This window comes from Pseudopodoces humilis, chromosome 7 (assembly GCF_049639895.1).
Source record: "Pseudopodoces humilis isolate 2021_Gansu_Grassland_sample_001 chromosome 7, ASM4963989v1, whole genome shotgun sequence".
Taxonomy (NCBI): Eukaryota; Metazoa; Chordata; class Aves; order Passeriformes; family Paridae; genus Pseudopodoces; species Pseudopodoces humilis.
In genome coordinates this window covers 2,834,734-2,852,500 of record NC_142206.1, presented here as the reverse complement: position 1 = coordinate 2,852,500, position 17,767 = coordinate 2,834,734, and the positions used below count along the sequence as shown (strand labels likewise).

Here is a 17,767-nt window from a genome sequence, read left to right as displayed (position 1 = left end):
AATAATGTGGCCAGTTGCTGTTAGGTTATTAACTAAGTTCTTATTCAAGAAGGAACCAGTTACAAAGCTATAGTGCTGGGGGAGAGAGCCTGTGCACAAGCACAATCATCTGTTAAATACAGATATTCCTATGAGAGGGGTGGTTTACAGTTTGCATTGCTTTTCATCTGACATTATTATTATTGCTTTGCAGATATCTTAAACTGATTGCTTTGTGGTGTTGAATTAATTCATTGTAGTCTGGTATTGAGATTGGTTTTAGACTGTGGAGGTGATAGCAAAGGATGAAAAAAAATATTTTTCCATAGTTATAGCAAACCAAACCGTTCTGTGTGCTTCCACTGCGTATTCTGAAGTGAAAACCTCTTTGTTTTCTGTGTCTCTTGTCAAAAATACGAAGCTTTAGTGTGTCGGTGTAGTCTATTCAAATGGAAAGAACCATTTAGATATATATTTTTTTTTCCTTTAGAGCCTCATCTTTTTCCAGTGCTGTAGCTGTTCCCCCTGGCAAGTTCCAGCTACATTCAAAATACTCAGATAAGATGGTCTGATAAGGTTGCCTTGTCTCTTAGGTTTTTACTTATTTATAGGAAGAAATGTTTAAGTGGTATTTAGAAGAAATAATTACACAGGGAGTACAAAATATATTTCTTACTGGTGTTTCCTCCCTCCCTGCAACCTGTTTTCATGCTATGGGTCAGGACTTAACAGCTCTCAAGAGTGACTGGCTGAATAGTGGCAGGCTTCTAAATCTCAAATCAAGTGCTCTTCAAAGCACCTTACTTCACTTGAGATAAAAACTTGAGGCAGTTTTTTTTTCTATCTGGCCTATTCATCAAGTATAATCTACTGAATTGTTGACATTTCTAAACACTAAAGGGATTTTAAAGATCTTATTGCTCTAAAGAGACTTACTTGTAGTACAGAATAAAGAAGTGAAATGAAAAAAATACTGACACATGAAAAGTACAAAACGAAATAACTGAAAGCTGAAAGCAAATAGCTATAATTTGACATATAGTTTCTTTACAAAACACATTTTTTGATGTAGGAATCTGCTCAAAATGTTCAACCCTCCCCCTAACTTTCTGATAAATAGCAATGTTTATTTTAATCAAAATTAGCTACAAAAGTCTTGCATTTAATGTGATACCAGTTTCTGTCATTCATATTTATTTGTTTTCATTTCCACCGAGACCTACTGTCTGAAACAGAGCTGTTTAAAAAGAAATTAGTGTGACCTGTCTTTTAACCTTTCCCCTTCTCATTCTGTGTTTAAAGTTCCTTTAAAAGCATGGGTTTCCCAAAGGGTGGGCAGAATCACCACTCGGTCACCAAGGCAATTTTTCTCTCCTTTTAATAAGTAATATTAATCACTTAATAAAAATATGCAGCCATGAGTTTTCTAACCAAAACAGGTTAAGCCAATACTACAGATATTAAATAACACTTTGGGGACTTCTGAAGTCTAAAGATTATTTGGAAGTAACACTAGAAAAAAGCTTTGTTACCTGGAATTTTCAGCTCTAGCCCTGAGTCACGGGGGATTAGTGCTGAAAAGATATTAGAATATGAATTATGTAATGTCTGCATCCTTACCTGGGAGTTACAGGAACTGAACATACTTCCTATATCAGTGCCAGTTTCAGGGTGAGGAGACAATGATAGCAGAAATACCTTTTTATTTTTCCTCTTCTGACCTGCTTTTTGCCTTAGGATGAAGTGTCTCCCAGTGGCATTTGCCACTGCAGAGCTGAAGTTTCTAGCTTATGAAAAGCTGCAAAAATAAACTGGTCAGCCCTGGTTTGTAAATGTGCAGAGTCTTGTATACATTTATCTATCTAAATGCTACTTGTTTTTAAAACAGGATAGTAGCAATAACTTGCATTTACACAGTCATTTTTGACTTCTTTCGCACTGTTTTAAAATGATTGAATAATTTGTGTTCCTCCACATATAAAAATAAAAAAACAGACCCAGAAATTACCTGTAAGCAAAGAAGAGCTTGTCCATGCATGAAAAGCAAAATAATAGTAATAGTAATAATAATAATAATAATAATAATAATAATAATAATAATAACAATGACAATGACAATAACAATAACAATAACAATTTGAGAATATTTGAGAATAATTGAGAATATTTAAGAATAATTGATAATAATTCATTATAATTGATAATTTTTAAAAATAATTGATAATTTTTAAAAATAATAAATTTTAACATTAAAAAAAAAAATAAATACAAGAAGCTCCAGAAAATGAGTCTGCTTCAAAGAGCTATTAAATTGTTCCTATCCCTGAAGCTTTACAAATGTGATAATTGTGTTCTGGTCTGTGTAATGTGTTTGTGCACCAGGTTGAGGCACTTCCCTGCTCTCAAAGCCCTGGTGTCTGGAGGAGGGACGGGTGGGCAGTGGAACAGGGGTGATGAATCTTCCCTGTGGGCAGCGCCTGCTCCGGGTCTGAACACCCAGAAATGCTTCACAGCCGTGCTGGGCTGCCTAGCAATGGAAATTTTCTAATTCCAGCTGACTTTAAAAAGTAAATACAGAGTACAGGGCTGTTCCTGGTATAAAACAATAACCCTCCCCCCCCAGCTAACATTTACTTTTTGAGCTGGCAAGCCATCATTGAAATGGAGATTTGGCAGTGTGAGTTGCCTGTTTTGGGGTAGAACCTTTCTGTGAAGTGTTGGATCTATCTGGATGATTTTATCAAGAGGCAGAACACATTTTATCAGTCACTCGCTGCAGTTGCACACCCCCAATAATGGGTTTTAAAGGAGGGATTAATGAGTTTTCTGAGATGTGACAGGAACTGAGACAGAAGCCTGGAAAATTACAGTGAACTTTACCAGATAGTTTTGGATGCAAACTCAAATATTTGTTTAGGTTTTCAACTTAGCTGAAATTTTAGAGGGTGACAGTAACACTGTAATCCTGGAGCAGATGCTTCTGCCCCAAGTGCTGTTTCTCCTTCCTCCTCCTCACATACACAGCTTTTGTTTGAACACTTCTCAAGCTTCCCAGCAGAGAGACTCAAGTTGTTGTAGAGTATCGTGGGCATCACCAGCAAGTCTGGAACCTTTCCAGTGAACCATCTGTGGTGTGATACGAAATCTGTACTCCGTGGCATGTTGCAATGTCATTCAAAGAAGGAGTAGACACTGCAGGCACTGATTCAATGAGAAGCTTCATGGAGTTGTAGGACTGAATTCCTCCCCTTGACCTTTTAGACTCCAAGTTAAGAATTTGGTTTCAGCTAGTCACTCAGGTTTCCTGAATAATCAATCAGCAGATATGGACAAGCACTTGCAAGGAGGAGTCATCCCAGCCTGAGTCTCTAATGTAGGTTAGACTGAATGGCTGATTTGTGGACAGCTGCAATTAGGCTGAAAGAATTTGTCAGGGAAGAGAATGTGACATTAACATCAGCATCCACCCAGGCTGTCCTGAGAGCCCTGGAGTTACTCAGACTTGCATCACGGGGCCCACGCTCCTCTTACGTAAGCTCAGGGAGGAGATATCCAGCAAAAAGAACAGATCCACAGGAGAAATGTCCCTGCTTTGGACATAGATGATAACATCAGACTCATGAACTACTGCTTGAATTTAGAACAGTATTTCCCTTCAGGATTTAGACAGTATATTCCAATCTCAACTCTAACATGCCTAGATTAATATATCTCTTCCTCCATCTTTCCCTTTCTTCACTCCATCTTTTCTTCAGCCCTTTGTCATTTAATTTCTTTCCCTATGGCTGTTCTCTTTCACTCATCTTTCTAAACATTTCTTTTTCAGTTAGAAAGAAGAAAAAAAAAAAACCAAAAGTTTTGGCATTAATACAGTATTTGTACATCATAACATTTTTCCTTCTGCTTGATATTTTGTCTTTTTTTCCTTTCTGCCCATTTTGTGTATTCAGACCATAAACTCTTCAAAACAGAGACAGTCTTTCAATTTGTGCTTGGTAAGAGCTGTATCAGCATCCCTGTAGTGTGCTATGTAAATATTTAGTCCAGTTCTGCTTATGAGATTACCACTGGTTTCCCTGAATTTTGGATCAGACAAGCAGTTGAGCACCTGCAGCCTTTGGGCAGCCTATGGCCATTACTGATGGATCCAGCCCTTTTTATAAGACAGGGAACCTCTTCATTATCCACAGACTACAGCTAGAACATAAAGCAGGTCTGTTCCTTGGATGTGTGATTCCCAGCCAAGCACTGGGAATTCTCAGGTGTCAGAGAAGCCAAATCTTCCTGGTATTTTTTTGTTTCACTTGAGTCCCTTCACATGTAACAAATCCACATGTTGGAATTTTTCTTTGGAATTTGGACAACTGTCTGTACTTTCCTGCCACTGAAAATAATGACTGGAGGTGCACATCCATAAAAACACACACATCCCTACTCAGTCTGCAACTGGAACTTCTTCAGCCACCCAAAATACCCCAGGGGTGCATTTTACACAAACATGTACAGAATTTAATTGTGTTGGTACAAACAAATAGCTCTGAACAGCAGCCAGTGTTATAAAAGTAAGCTTTAAATTCAGACTCAGCAATACAGATTTCTGGTCAGAAAACAGAAACTGTACCATGTGGCACATCCAAGCAAAACAGCAGAGTTCGAATTGAATTCTCCTGGATATTATCATATCCCTTCTGTAAAGCAGATACACTGAAAAGAAATGTATTTTCTGAAATAGAAAATGGATTTTTTTGCAAAATCTGTCATAAAAGGAAGTAGGTTTATTAATGGCTCTTAATTTTGCCACGTGTCCTTCAAAATACTGTTTAAATAATCTGTCTGTACTATTGGAAACCCACAATAAAACTGAATCACAGTTCTGTAACTGAGGTGAAAGTGAGAATTGCCCTGGTTTTATTTTACATTCTCTAAGTGACAGAAAATAAGAGTTTTAGAATTGTGTTCAGATATTCTCAGTAGTATTATCTATCCTTTAGCAAACAGACTTATATAGGTAGAAGTTTATTTCTCAGTTATTCTTACTGGAAGCCTTCTCTCAACACTTTTTGTTAGCAATAGTTGACATCATGATGTTAACTTTTTTTTAAGTTGATTGTGCTTAAACTTAAAAATAAATAAATAAATAAATAAAATAATAAATAATAATAATAAAAGAAATAATAATGATAGTAATAATAAAAGAAGTTAAAAAAGAAAATAAAAAAAAATTAAAAATAAATAGGACATGCATATGGTAGATGTAATAATTTTAATATGACTTGACATAGTTTTAGTTTCTTAAAAGTCAATCACAGTTACCTGAAATGTAGAAAATTTTAGGATGCTCTTTTTAAAATCAAGTCTTTTGTTCTTTATGACCAATTTAGAAAATGGGTGTATTCCTGTGATCTAACAAATGGTGATGTAGTGTCAATGAATATAGCAGAACAAGAATAAACTGAATTCATGTCCATTATACAGAAAAATAGTTACCAACTGTTTTATGTCCTGAATTTGTTAAAATACTGAGCAAACTGCAGCATAAAAGATTCCCAGTGAATGGTTTAAGAAGGGTTTGTGTGACACTGAAATGGAGCTATAAGAGAATAGTTTGGCTCCATTCTCTCCACAAGATTAAATATTGCGGGTTGTGAGACACCTTCATTATTTGTGAACCAAATTTCACAAAAACCACAAGATTTCTGCCTGACACAGGTCTAGGCCAGTTGACTTTTCTGTTCCTTGATGAGAGAGGTAATAATGTCTTCAGTGGCCAAGTGCTTGTTGCTTAGTCATTGAGAAGTGAACTTACATTAACTCAGAAGTTTTATTACTGGGTGGCAGTAATAAATTTTTTGTCTATTTTCATGATGATATTTTGGTATGTAATTGCAAAGTTATGTCAATAGAAGTGCTGTGTCACTCCAGTAGACTACATATCCTATAAAAGAGAATTAATTTCATCAGAATACAGATATCTGGTGCCCCTCAACTCCTGAGCTTGGCAAGAGAGGAAGCCAAAACTTGTAGTAAAACCTCCATGTCAAATATTTGAGAAAAACTTTTCTATTAGAAATTCAGTTTTGTATCTGCACATCTTTGTGTTTCTGTTAAGACCAAAGGTAGAAATTGCTGCTGGTAATTAAAAGTTAGGTGATAATAAAAAGCCATGAAGGGGAAAACATCATGCAAGTGGTGGATTGTGGGCAGGATAAGCAGGAGCAAACAGTGCCAGGAGCTTGGGCTTTCTGCCACAATCTGTTCCCATTCTGGCTTGTGGGGGTTTTATGGGATGGGGAGAGTTCTGCTTCAAAGAGAAGTAAGTAGGATGTAAAGCTCCCCAACTAAGAGTCTGCATCTTTCATTTTCCCAGCATTCCTAAAATTCTTCTCCCCATCCCCCTCTTGCCCCCTAAACCAAATCCCTTCGGCTTTGGAGACTTCAGTCTTCATGGAGTTGTAGCAAATGGAAGTAGAAGGGATCTAGAGAGGTCATTAACCCATCTCCCTGCCCCAAGGCAGGGCTGCAGCCATAGTAGACTAATAAGCTTTTTTTTTTTTTTTTTTTTGGTCAAAGATCCAAATAAATGAATTGTAAAGATTTTTGGGACGTTTGGGCCCAGTTATTATTAACAGAGTCACAGGGTTGGCTTCAGCGAAATTACCTTAATATGAATCAAATTAAGAACAAAGTATCGCCTCATTTTTAATGAGATTCAGTGATTATGCAACACTCATATTATTATGCAATTTTTTGCTACAGAATTACACTTTAAATAGGTACAAAAATACAATAATGATTTTGGAGTAATATACAGAATTACTTGGGGTTTAGATGTGTGCCAGTATACGTATATCTGCTTATCACATTGTTGTTAAAAGATGTTGTATTCTTTATTGCTTAAAGCATTTTACAGAATATATGATTTTTGTAGCCCTCTCTAAAACAATCTAAAGTAAGATACACTTGCTAATATTTTTGTATAGTAGTATTTTCAAAAATAAATTGACCCCAACCAAACATAGCCCACTGGAAGTTCCTGGAATAGCCATGATGTGGATCTTTACATCCCAGAAAACCATCAGTGAGTATTTGATCCTCTGTGCTGGGACTGATTGCTCTGTAACCCTTCTGAGCTGTCCTTTTACATAATCTCATCTTCCACTTCTGCCTTTTTTTTTTTTTTTTTTCCCCATTGAGAACAAATGAAGTAATTAGAAGTTTTCTTCAGGCACAGGGAGGAGCAGACACAAAGTATGTAATAAGTTTTGTCTAAACTGTTTTCCTTTCGTAATGCATGCCCTAAAGCTGTGTGTTTAGCTGGCTTCAGTGTAATTGTTCCTACCCTGCAAAGCCTTCCGGGCTGCCCAAAACAGAGCACCACAACTCACACCAAGCCCCTTCCCTAACATCCTTCTTCCAGAGCCACTTGTTTCTTCAGCCAGTGAATGAAAATTAAGAGTTTGATTCTGAAGATTTTGAAAATTTTGAACCTCCCTGACAGCCTCTGTTGGTGAAAATATTGTGTGATCATGTAATTAAACACGCTGTAATAATGCAGATACACAAATAACTTTGCACAGAGGAAGTTTACTCCAGCATTCCCTTTTTTTTTCTCTGATAAACTTTACCATCCATTGATATAATTTTTAAGAAGTTATCCCAAGGAGAGTGATCATAGGATCCTATTTTCACTTGCATGTTTACTTTTGCCACATTATGACCATTTTGCTTTAAAATACTGTTACCATGCCAGCTTGCTCTCAGCTACAGAAAGTTTTGTGCTTCTGGAATATTTTAAATTATTTAAAATCATTTTATGCCTAGCATTTAGGCCTGGGATGGGTTTTTGCTGGCCTGTGAAAACCCACCTGTTTGGCACACTCAGTGCATTCAGCTTGACTTTTCTCTAGGCATTTATCTGCTTTTAGGAGCAGGGGAGCCACTGCCTGTGCCCACAGCTGGGGCTGGGGAGAGGGGCAGGAAGCAGGAATAGGAATGGGAATGGGAATGGGAATGGGAATGGGAATGGGAATGGGAATGGGAATGGGAATGGGAATGGGAATGGGAAGCAGTTCCAGCAGGGGAAAGGGGGATAGATGGATGAGAAGAGGAGGAGAACAAACAAGGGGATGAGGAACACAAGGGGTGGAGGCAATGAAAGGTAGCCTGGTGCTGAATTTGAACCTAGGCTTTAGGAACAGGAGCAGGGGGTGGAAACAGAGGCAAGAGAAACTCTGAGAGCAGGAATAAAGAGCTTGGATGCAGAAAGCTGAGACTGGGGACTGCTGATAACCAGAGAAGAGACATTTTTATCACAAAAAGCAGTTGTAGGATGGAAGGCCTGGACAAGGATTTGGATTGCTAATGTGAGCAAAATCTGATTCTTACCAGACTGATCAAAGGAAGAGAGCTTGAAAGGAATGGAGGTCAGAGCCTCAGAAATAGTAGAGGAGTCTGTCCACCAGAAAAGATTTTGTGCTTAACTGGGACTTTAAACGTGATTGTTTCTCTTTGGTCAGCAGATATCTGTGAAAATGTCTGTTCTGTGGTGCTGGTGTTCCAGAAGGATCAAAGCCTGTCCATACCATCCCTTACTGCCTTAGTTCAAGGGACCAAAATGTCCCTGTTGGTGCTAAAAATAAGGGCCAGTTGCTTAACCTATAGATGTCTGTATAACGCCATGCAATTAATCTCCTGTTTATTTAATATTCCTGTGGCTTAACATTTAGAATATTTTTAAATGGTGTTAACATCTTTCTTAGGATTAATATTTTCAGTCCTGTTTATGGGCACAGAGAAAATTTCTCTACACTGAAAATTTCTCCACACAGAAAATGGAAGGAATGATATTTTGAAATATCATTCAAAATATCACAGGGAACGTGTGTGTGTGTCCAGTGATTCAGGTCTTAATGACAGGGTAATACTCAGCTGTTTTCAAAGGACTCTGGTGTGGTTTGTTGTTCAGAATACATCTGATCTGAGGATGAATGTGATACATGCAGTGAAATGTGCTTCCTGCAGAACCAGCAATTTTTTTATAATGTTTGAAAGCTGAGATTGTAGAGGAAAGGATTGCAGGGGGAATGGTCTCATAATTAAGACATGGAAGGATGTAATGGAATGTAATGATGTGTGTCTCTGCCAATACCAGTGAACTTCTGTGTGGTTATGTTGCTTCAACACAGCATTTTTGTTTCAATGCTCTTATTTTGTGCCTCTTGCTTTCTGAGTACCTGACTTGGGGGCTCTTGAAGAAGTACCAAGCACTCAGCTGCAAATGAAGTTAGCATTTAAACATGTGAAATTCTGTAAAATGCTAAACAGTCTGGAAAAGCAAGTCCTAACTGCCTCAGATTCTGTTTCTGAAATTAGTAGATCCTTTTTCTGTGTGTTTTATATACCTCGACTCCCTGTCTCTAAAATGGAGGTAACTTTGCTGCCTTCTCTCACAAGAATATTAGGAAAATAACACCATTGGTATTTGTGAGGCATTCAAGTGCTATATACTGACATGTGCTATTGAAAAGCCATTCTGCCTTCAGAACAAGGTCTGAATAGTGTACAATAAATATGTCAGAAAAGTTCAGAGTAAACAGTGACAAGAAAATAAAATACTGAATAGCCAGTCACTAAATGAGCACTGTGCACCCTCTTCACTGAAGAGGATGGGGAAGGAGAGTGTATGCCTGTATAATGAAATTCTGTATCATAACAAACACATCTGTAAAAGCCTAACTCACCTCCAACATCCAATCTAAGGATCTTTAATTTTTGTCCTTTTCCTATCTAAATCTTTGCAATTTTATAGACATTCTTCTGTCAATTTTCTGTTTAGAATAAATATTAGCAAATGAACACAGGCTTGACATAAAAGACTTTTTTGGTTTCTGACCACACTTTTAAGTCCAGGGTACTGTGGCAGGGTTTGCAGTTGTTCCCTGTCTGTGATATTTAGTCAGTCCCTGCCTAAGATGGGTTTGCTGAGTCTTGGTTCTGTTTGCTCTTCATCACCTTGCTCGGAATCCATTTGGTCGCGGCACGGAGATGCCAACAGGGAGCGGGAGAAGGTTGGATCAGCTCACTCGTCTCTCCACCTCCCACATCCCCCTGCCAGCCAAGCACTGTACACTTTTTTAGAAAGAAAATGCGATTGAAAGATCTGCCAAGTGCTCCCCTGTGCTTCCCAGCTTCTCCTTCTCCTCGGCTTTTCCGTGGTTTCAGCCCTTCCCGTGCAATCCGCGCTGAACATTGGCTCTTCCCAGTTCTGCTCAGCAGCCAGAGGAGAAAGGCTCGTGCCCTGTTTGTGTTGTGTTGAGGCAGAAATGAGGAATCATGGGCTGCAGTCCACAGCCACAGCCAGGCTTAACCTTCCTTGGAGAAAGGGGAGAGCTGTGAGTGAAGGATTCTCTGCCACAGCACTGGTGTCACGCAGTTCCTGCGTGGTATTTACAGGGAGTGGGGCTTGAGATGTGGGTTGTGTTTCACAGGCAAAATGCTGTCAGTAAATACACACCTGTCTCCTGTTGCAGCACTGGGGAATGGCATCTCACCCTGGACTTTCCTGTTCCTCATGCATTACTTCATGCATTTCCTTCCCTTGGAGAAAATAACAACACAGTTCTTCTCCCAGCCAGGGGTGGCCAGGGGTAGGAAGCCCTTGGGAGCATCTCCCAGGTTAAACCCAGCTACAGAGTCTCAGAACCAGCAAGGAATTCAACAGTCAGCTCATTGTAAATTCAAAGATTTCCTATGCTTTTTAATCAAATTCTTAGGATACAGAAGTTCCAAAAACATTGAAGAAAAGGAAGCTGTGTTGATGTGTGGCAAAAGCAAAAATGCAGCAAAAGCTGATAATAAGGATAGTCCACACAGCCTCCTAATACAGTTTTGCAGCCACTACTGTTCTCCTGTTCCCTTCAGAAGCATGTGCATTTTAAAAGAACCACCCAGTTTAGCCTTTGCCTACTAAATCTTTCAAGAAATACGCTCCTTCCATGATACCAGTTTCATAAATTATTGCACTGTGAAGAAGATGCTCAGCTGCCTCATCTGACCACCTTTCAGTGCCTCTCTGGGTCCAAAAGCAAGCCAGTAATTAAGCAAGTAAAGCCTCAGTTTTACATTCATTTTCACCTTAGTTTACAAAAGCTAATTGTCATGTCTTTTATATATCTCCAGTATAAAAGACCCTCAGAGGGAGGGTGAAAATATTTTTGCCATAGTTGAAAAATAGGGTTTTTGTGCAAGGACCATGTGCAAGGGCCATGTGCAGCCATGTAAACTCTGTTTCTCCATCTGTAAACTGGATTTAATGTTCCTACAACTCACTGGGGAGGGCAGGCTTTGAGTAACATGTATGATTGCCTTATACAAATGCAACTACTGTCACTGCTTGGGTTTATTAGCCACTAGAAATAGAATATGAAGAGGAAACATGTAGCAGAGTAATGTGCAACCAGGGTGAGCCCTCTCCATCTTTTGACCATCATGTAATTTATTTTCAGACTCTTGTCACCATGTGTGCATATTTCAAATAAAGCTACACTTATTCTGTAGCGCTGTAGAAATCAAATAATTTGACGTAGAGGCTGACATGCAGACAAAACACTGGTTTTTAAAGGGAGAATGCCCGTAGATATAATTAAATACCTTCAGCAAATTTGTATTTTGTTTAGAAAATTTTCATAAGGAAAAAAAAAAAATCTATTCCAATTTACAGAATCCAATATATTGAAAACATAAAAAAAAACTGTTGCCAGGTCAGCCTAGTGTCTGGGAAGTGTTTTATTTGTGTGGGTAAACACGGATCAGTCGGGAGAAGGACTGCATTTCGAAATGCGCAAAACCAATTCTACCGCATTTATTTTTCTTCTCTCTGTGTTTTTCTCTCTCTTTCTTCCCTCTCTCTCTCTCCCCGTCTCTCTCTGCCTCTCCCTCCTGAAAATCTCCTGCCACAGCGGCTGCATTTGCCTCCAGACTTGTCAGACACAGTGAGCCGTGCGAGCAAACAGGATCTGGCAGGATCCGCCAAACTGCTGAGCTCAGGATGTGGCGCCATGGCCATCGGCAAGAAGCACCTGGACTTCTAGTGATTTCTACTTAGCAGCTTCACTCTCATTTATGTGACACTCTAATTAGGAGTGTTAATGACTTATATAAATATTTTTCTTAATGATTTGACCCAGCAGTCTTTAAAAAGTAAATGCTGTTATATGATGCCTTCCTTTTCTTTTGCTTTTATTTTTTTTTATTATTTTTTTTTTTATACTCTGCTTTCTTTGTACTAATTTTGGTCTTGTTTGGATTTAGCTTCTGTTGTGTTGGGTCCTGCCATTGTTCTGCTCCATTGGAAACAGGTTGTATTTTGTTCCTTTCCTTAAAATACAAAAAGAATTGCCGTTACCCTTTCATTTCTAATTTATTTTTTTTTTCTACATTAAAAATAAAGGGATATTTTTCCCAAAAGAATTTTTTATGTACTTTACATATAATATTTTGTATGAATAATGAGTTTATTGAAATAAAGGAATGGAACTAAGAAATTCATTGTCATGTGTTATTCAAACAGCAAACTACACACTTTTAAAAAAACATTCATTTCTGTAATTGAAATACCATTCTTAAATTTCATGAAATCTCTACATCATTTTATAATATATGTTACAATAAATTTATAATATGTAAGATAATTTTTATTTTAATATGCCAGTAATTGAGGATGGGGGGGTTTAAATCAGAATATATTATAGATAATTACTTTGCCTTATGGCTTACTACATGCATTAAAATGCACTTGAATGGAATTTCCTAACCAGAGAGGAAAGAATTGATTTCCTTATGTAGTTCAAAACAGTAATCCTAAACAATTGAAGTCAGCACTATGAAATTATGTCAACAGACATAATTCAAGATTGAAATTCAAACCGACAGCTACATTAATGCTGGGAAACCAGAGGAGTGCATTTGAGCTCGGGGAAGGATATCACAGCGAGCTGGTCTAAAGCAGGGCAGAATACACAAGTAATTCAGGCTTTTGTAGCCTCAGATATACAATTTGTGAACTTGTAACTGTTCTGTATCTATCCCTGTGTCTCTCTCATCAAACAAAGGAACAGTGAAGCAAAGCTGACCTGGGAATTAAAGTGGTTTGCATTCTTTCTTCTGAGGCTGACTTCCATTTTGAAAGGTAATATCTTCTTCTCTGCAGAACTTCCAAGCCACCCAGCTGTAAGATTGCATTACAGTTTCAAAATTTCGTCTTTATAATAGTGTATTACATGGCTGGAGTGAAATTGAGTCTTCAAAGAACGTGTTAATAGGATGCAATAATGGTAACATATTTTGATGGGTTTGGAACCAAGACTTGGGGAAGTGGTTTGCTTTTTTTTTCTTTTTTTTTTCCTGCAATCCAGGTTCTACTTTATTTTTTTTTCCTCTTGACAACGCTGTGTAAAACAAAGACATAGCTTTTAAAACTGTCTAACTAATATGATGAATGTCAATCACTTAAAAAACTCCACTGTAGCATAAACACATACTGTATACAGCTTTTATTCTGAATTAGAATAATTGAATCAATGACAGTGATTTGCCAGGATGTCAAATCTATCCATCATATCCTGTCACTACCAGTTTATTTTTTGTGATCAAAATCAAAAAGACTACTATTTTGTCATCAGCTATTTCATTAGTAGTAACAATCAGGTTTTCTCTTCTATATTTTTTAGATATGCCTGTTACATTTTTTATTTCTAAAGACACAAATCCTTTTAAAATCTTTTCAAAATAAAGTTTCGGAACAGAACTGTCAGTTTAGTGAAGAAAAAAGACATCTACTTTCCTATGCCAACATATTTAAAATATTATCATTGATGTCTCAAACATTTTTTCCCTTTTTTGTATTATGTGTAACACTGAATGGAAGTTCTCATTAGATACATAATTGTGCCTTTTGAAAGCATGAAATAATTTAAATACTTAGGATAAAGTGATTTTTAACAAAGGTGAAGTTTTACATAGGATGTCTTTTTAATGTAAATAACACAAAACACAGCGTTTCTTTGTGGAATGTAAAGTCACAAGACATATACATTGCTGCCAACATATTTAAATAGGTCATTGACTTAAAATACAGAGGAGAAAATATCCTGGAATATCACAGTCCCATTTCTAGTTAAGATATTACCTGAAAATTGTGGGTGAGCAGCATGTGCATCCCACGTGTGTATCTGTCTAGATGTGTGCCCTGTGCATCTGGAAGGCTTCAGCTTCCAAAACTTCAGCAGGCTAATATTAAAGCTGACAAATGTTTTGAGTAATGAAAGGAATTCCTTCTACAAATCTGCATGAGTTTGTTTTTTTCCCTGAGTCACTAAAGGTGTTTTGTAAAGTGTTAGAGAATGCAGATGGAACAGTGTTGTTTACCTATGACATGGAGCAAAATTTCTCTTCCTTCCTTCCATAATCTCCTATCAGTGACATGTGACAGTGTCTTTATCCAGCAAGCTGAGGGGTGAGACAGAACTTTGGGTGAGCTACCTGATAGCAGGTAGAGAGAGGCTAGATATGGGGTAGATATGGGGTAGATGCAGTGTGGATAAAATAAAGATTTCCATCATTGCACCAACAGCAGGTCTGACTTGGGAATCCAGAAAAATGTTTACCTGGTGATTTTCTGTGCCTTTTCCCCACAGCCACTCTGTGCCTGTCGAGCTCCTGTGTACAAAACATCCTTCTTCAGTTCTGTCTTCCCTTGACTTGAAGGCAAATATTTAACTAAGGGGAGCAGCTCAGGTAATCGAGGAATGGGCACAGCCTCTTCTGACAGGCTGTGGCAATGTGCTACCAACTCCTTTTGGCATCTCCAGATGGCTTGGGCAGAAAGTCTGTGCCACCCTCACTCCTGCTCAGAGGGCTCCTCTCCACAGAGATTGCAGAATGAATTTTGTTTATTGCAATTTTTTAAGCAGCACTTCCTACTTTTTAGCAGGCTACAAACTGAAACCACCAAACTCAGCAGGGAAACAATAGATTCATCCCAGTGAAGACGTTCCCAATTCAGCACAAGAGCCTGATCTTTACAGAAATTGTGACACACAGTCAAGAAAGCAGTAATGAAATTTAAAACGTTGTGCCTTTAATATGTCAAATAAGAATTCTTTATATAATTTCTGTTGTGTTGAGGTTTTCAAAATATAAGTATTTGGAACATGAGAAGAATATTATCATAGATAAGTCTTTTTCTCTGTTTGTAAAGACATTTCAAAAGCAATTTCCAGGGTGCAGCTGAATTCAATTTTCTGTAACAGCAGCTACAAGCATCTGGAAATGGGCATTCAGCTACTCCAGATTTGATACCTGTGGTAGTACACAACTGGTTTGATATTTAAATTAAATATTAAGTAGTGATGCTGTTCCAAACACAGCTTTTGGGAAAGTTCAAAAGCCTAACTTAATCTTTTACCATGCCAGTACTGGAGGTGCTAATGGAGTTTCTCTGAAACCACAAAGTTGTAACACATCCCAGTAAAAATGAGGCTGTACTACAAGAGCTAAACTCAAACACACACATTCACATGTATTAAATGAGTATTTATCCAGGATCATATATTAGAAATTTAAAGTGTTCTTCTTTTGCCTGTGCTGCAGAAACATCATAACTACAGAGCACAACAGAAATAAGAAAGATGTTTTGATGTCTTTAAGAGATGGTGGAAGCAAGTCCTATCTCCAATGCCATCTCCTGGGATTTCCATTTTCTCTTGTGAGCTATGTGAGTGCATTTCTCATAAGACCTGCCTGCATTTCTTTTTTTTTTAATCACATGATAATGCTTATTCAATAATAAATGTACCTGTGTAGAAGAAAAGAATGAAAGTGAATCCTCTTCATCTTAGGAAAAAAAAAGGCATCTCACATGGCAGGGGTGCAAAAAAACCAAAATTCCACCACTCTTTTTTCTTTTTTTTCAGGTTTTATTTAATATAAGCAAATGTTAGACCCTTTTTCTTTACCCAAAAATAAATGAGAAAAAAAAAAACAAACCCTGTGCATGTGAGTAGATGGATCTTTCAGGACTGTCAAGCATCCTGGAGCATCTGCTGAAAACTTGGCTGCTTATTTTAATTCTGCCTTTAAGCAGTATTGAAAGTTATCAGGCACATCAAACTAATTTACAGACCTCCTGTTCATATCAAAACAAAGGCACCTTCTGTGTTTTCAGCATTTTATTGCATGAGGATTTTCTGGACCTGCAGAACTTAATCTGAAAAGTCTTCCAGAGAAGTCAGTGATAGTTTAGACCAGGAGCAACCTGGTAGGGTAAGGTCCAGAGGATCTTTTACAATTTAGCAGATCTAGAGAATTTTTAACTGCATATTCCTCTATATATTTAAAAATAAAATAAAGAATAAATATTTTAATGTCTTCTGGCATTGAAGATAAATGTAAAACCCAAAATATAGCAAGATTTTTTTAAAAAAAAATGTCTTTATGCTGGCAGAGTTTGACTCTGAATATTCATACCCTCAGAATGTTGTCAGCACTTAGTGTCAGAGGTATTCTTTTAAAAATCATGAAATTGGTGAATTTTGGTGTACTTCTTTTGAAGTCAGGTTGAAGCAGTTAAAGCATGAAAGAAAGCTCTTGCTGGAATCTCACAGGGCTGGACTTAGAGAAGAGCAGAAAGGATAAATGGATTGGATTTAGGTATGAAATCAAGCTGTTTTCAGTGCCTGTATTTTGAGATAGTTTATTGTGTGGAGAAAGAGCTGTAAACCTGTTTAAAATCTATTGCTCAAGTGAAACATTTCAGCAGTTCTTAGAATGCATTTATTTAATGCAAAGTAAGTCAGAGCTTCTACTCATAGGCCAGGTCTGTTTGTGCAGGGCACCATTCTTGGCCTGGAACTTGCATGGCTACAAAACAAATTTGGCTTCCTGAGCTATTTTAAGTCAGTAGAACAGGGATCATTCTGGCAGGGCTCAACACCAGTTCTAGCTCTGCTGTCTGCAGCTGCAGCGCTTCATTCCCGACCAGAGAAGTTTTAGTGCCTCCCTCTCCTTCCTGGGCACATTCAGCACCTCCATGGATCCAGCAGGCACAGAACTTGTCAGACACAAAGGTATCTCAGCCATCCATCTGTGTAACAAAACTCCTGCCACCAGCTTGGCCTTGGAAAAGATGAGCTAATCACGGAAACACGGGATGGGTCAGGCTGGGAGGGACCACAGGGAGCCACCTGGTCCAGCCTCCCTGCCCAAGCAGGCCCATCCCAGGCCACATGGCAACTGGGGTTGGAGGATGGTTTTGGAGTATCTCAGTGAGGCAACTCCACAGCCTCTCTGGGCAGCCTGCTCCAGTGCTTCATCAGCCATGCAGGAAGTTCTTCCTCGTGTTCAGGTGGAGTTTCCTGGGCATCAATTCCTGCCCGTTGCCTCGTGTGCCATGGCTTGGCACCATGGAAGAACTGACGCAGGGTCTCCTCTCAGTCCTCTCTTCTGGAGGCTGAGCAGACCCAGCTCCCTCAGTCCATCTTCATAAGAGATGCTCCAGTCCCTTCATCACCTTTGTTACCCTCCACTGGATCTGTTCCAGGAGCTCCTCGTCTCTCCTGTGCTGAGGAGCCCAGAACAGGGCACAGCACTAATAAATAAAACAACTCAGCCAAGACCAGATAGGGAGTGACTGAGAGAGGAAAGCATTTGGAAGACTTCTCCAGCATGATGAAATTCCCATTTATAGTTCTTCCCAGCCTGTGTCCAGGATAGTTCAGCAATTTTGGAAAAT

The 17,767-nt window shown here is 38.3% G+C and overlaps 1 protein-coding gene across 1 annotated transcript in view; it reads left to right on the top strand.

Moving 5' to 3' along the window:
- The window catches only part of ELP4 (elongator acetyltransferase complex subunit 4), a 136,392-nt gene extending 123,893 nt beyond the window's left edge, over positions 1-12,499 (top strand). The window contains exon 10 of the mRNA XM_005530288.3: positions 11,937-12,499. Within this exon, the coding sequence (XP_005530345.2) occupies positions 11,937-12,068 (132 nt within the window). The 3' untranslated portion in view covers positions 12,069-12,499. The remainder of the gene's footprint in view (positions 1-11,936) is intronic.
- The last annotated feature ends 5,268 nt before the right edge of the window (positions 12,500-17,767 follow it).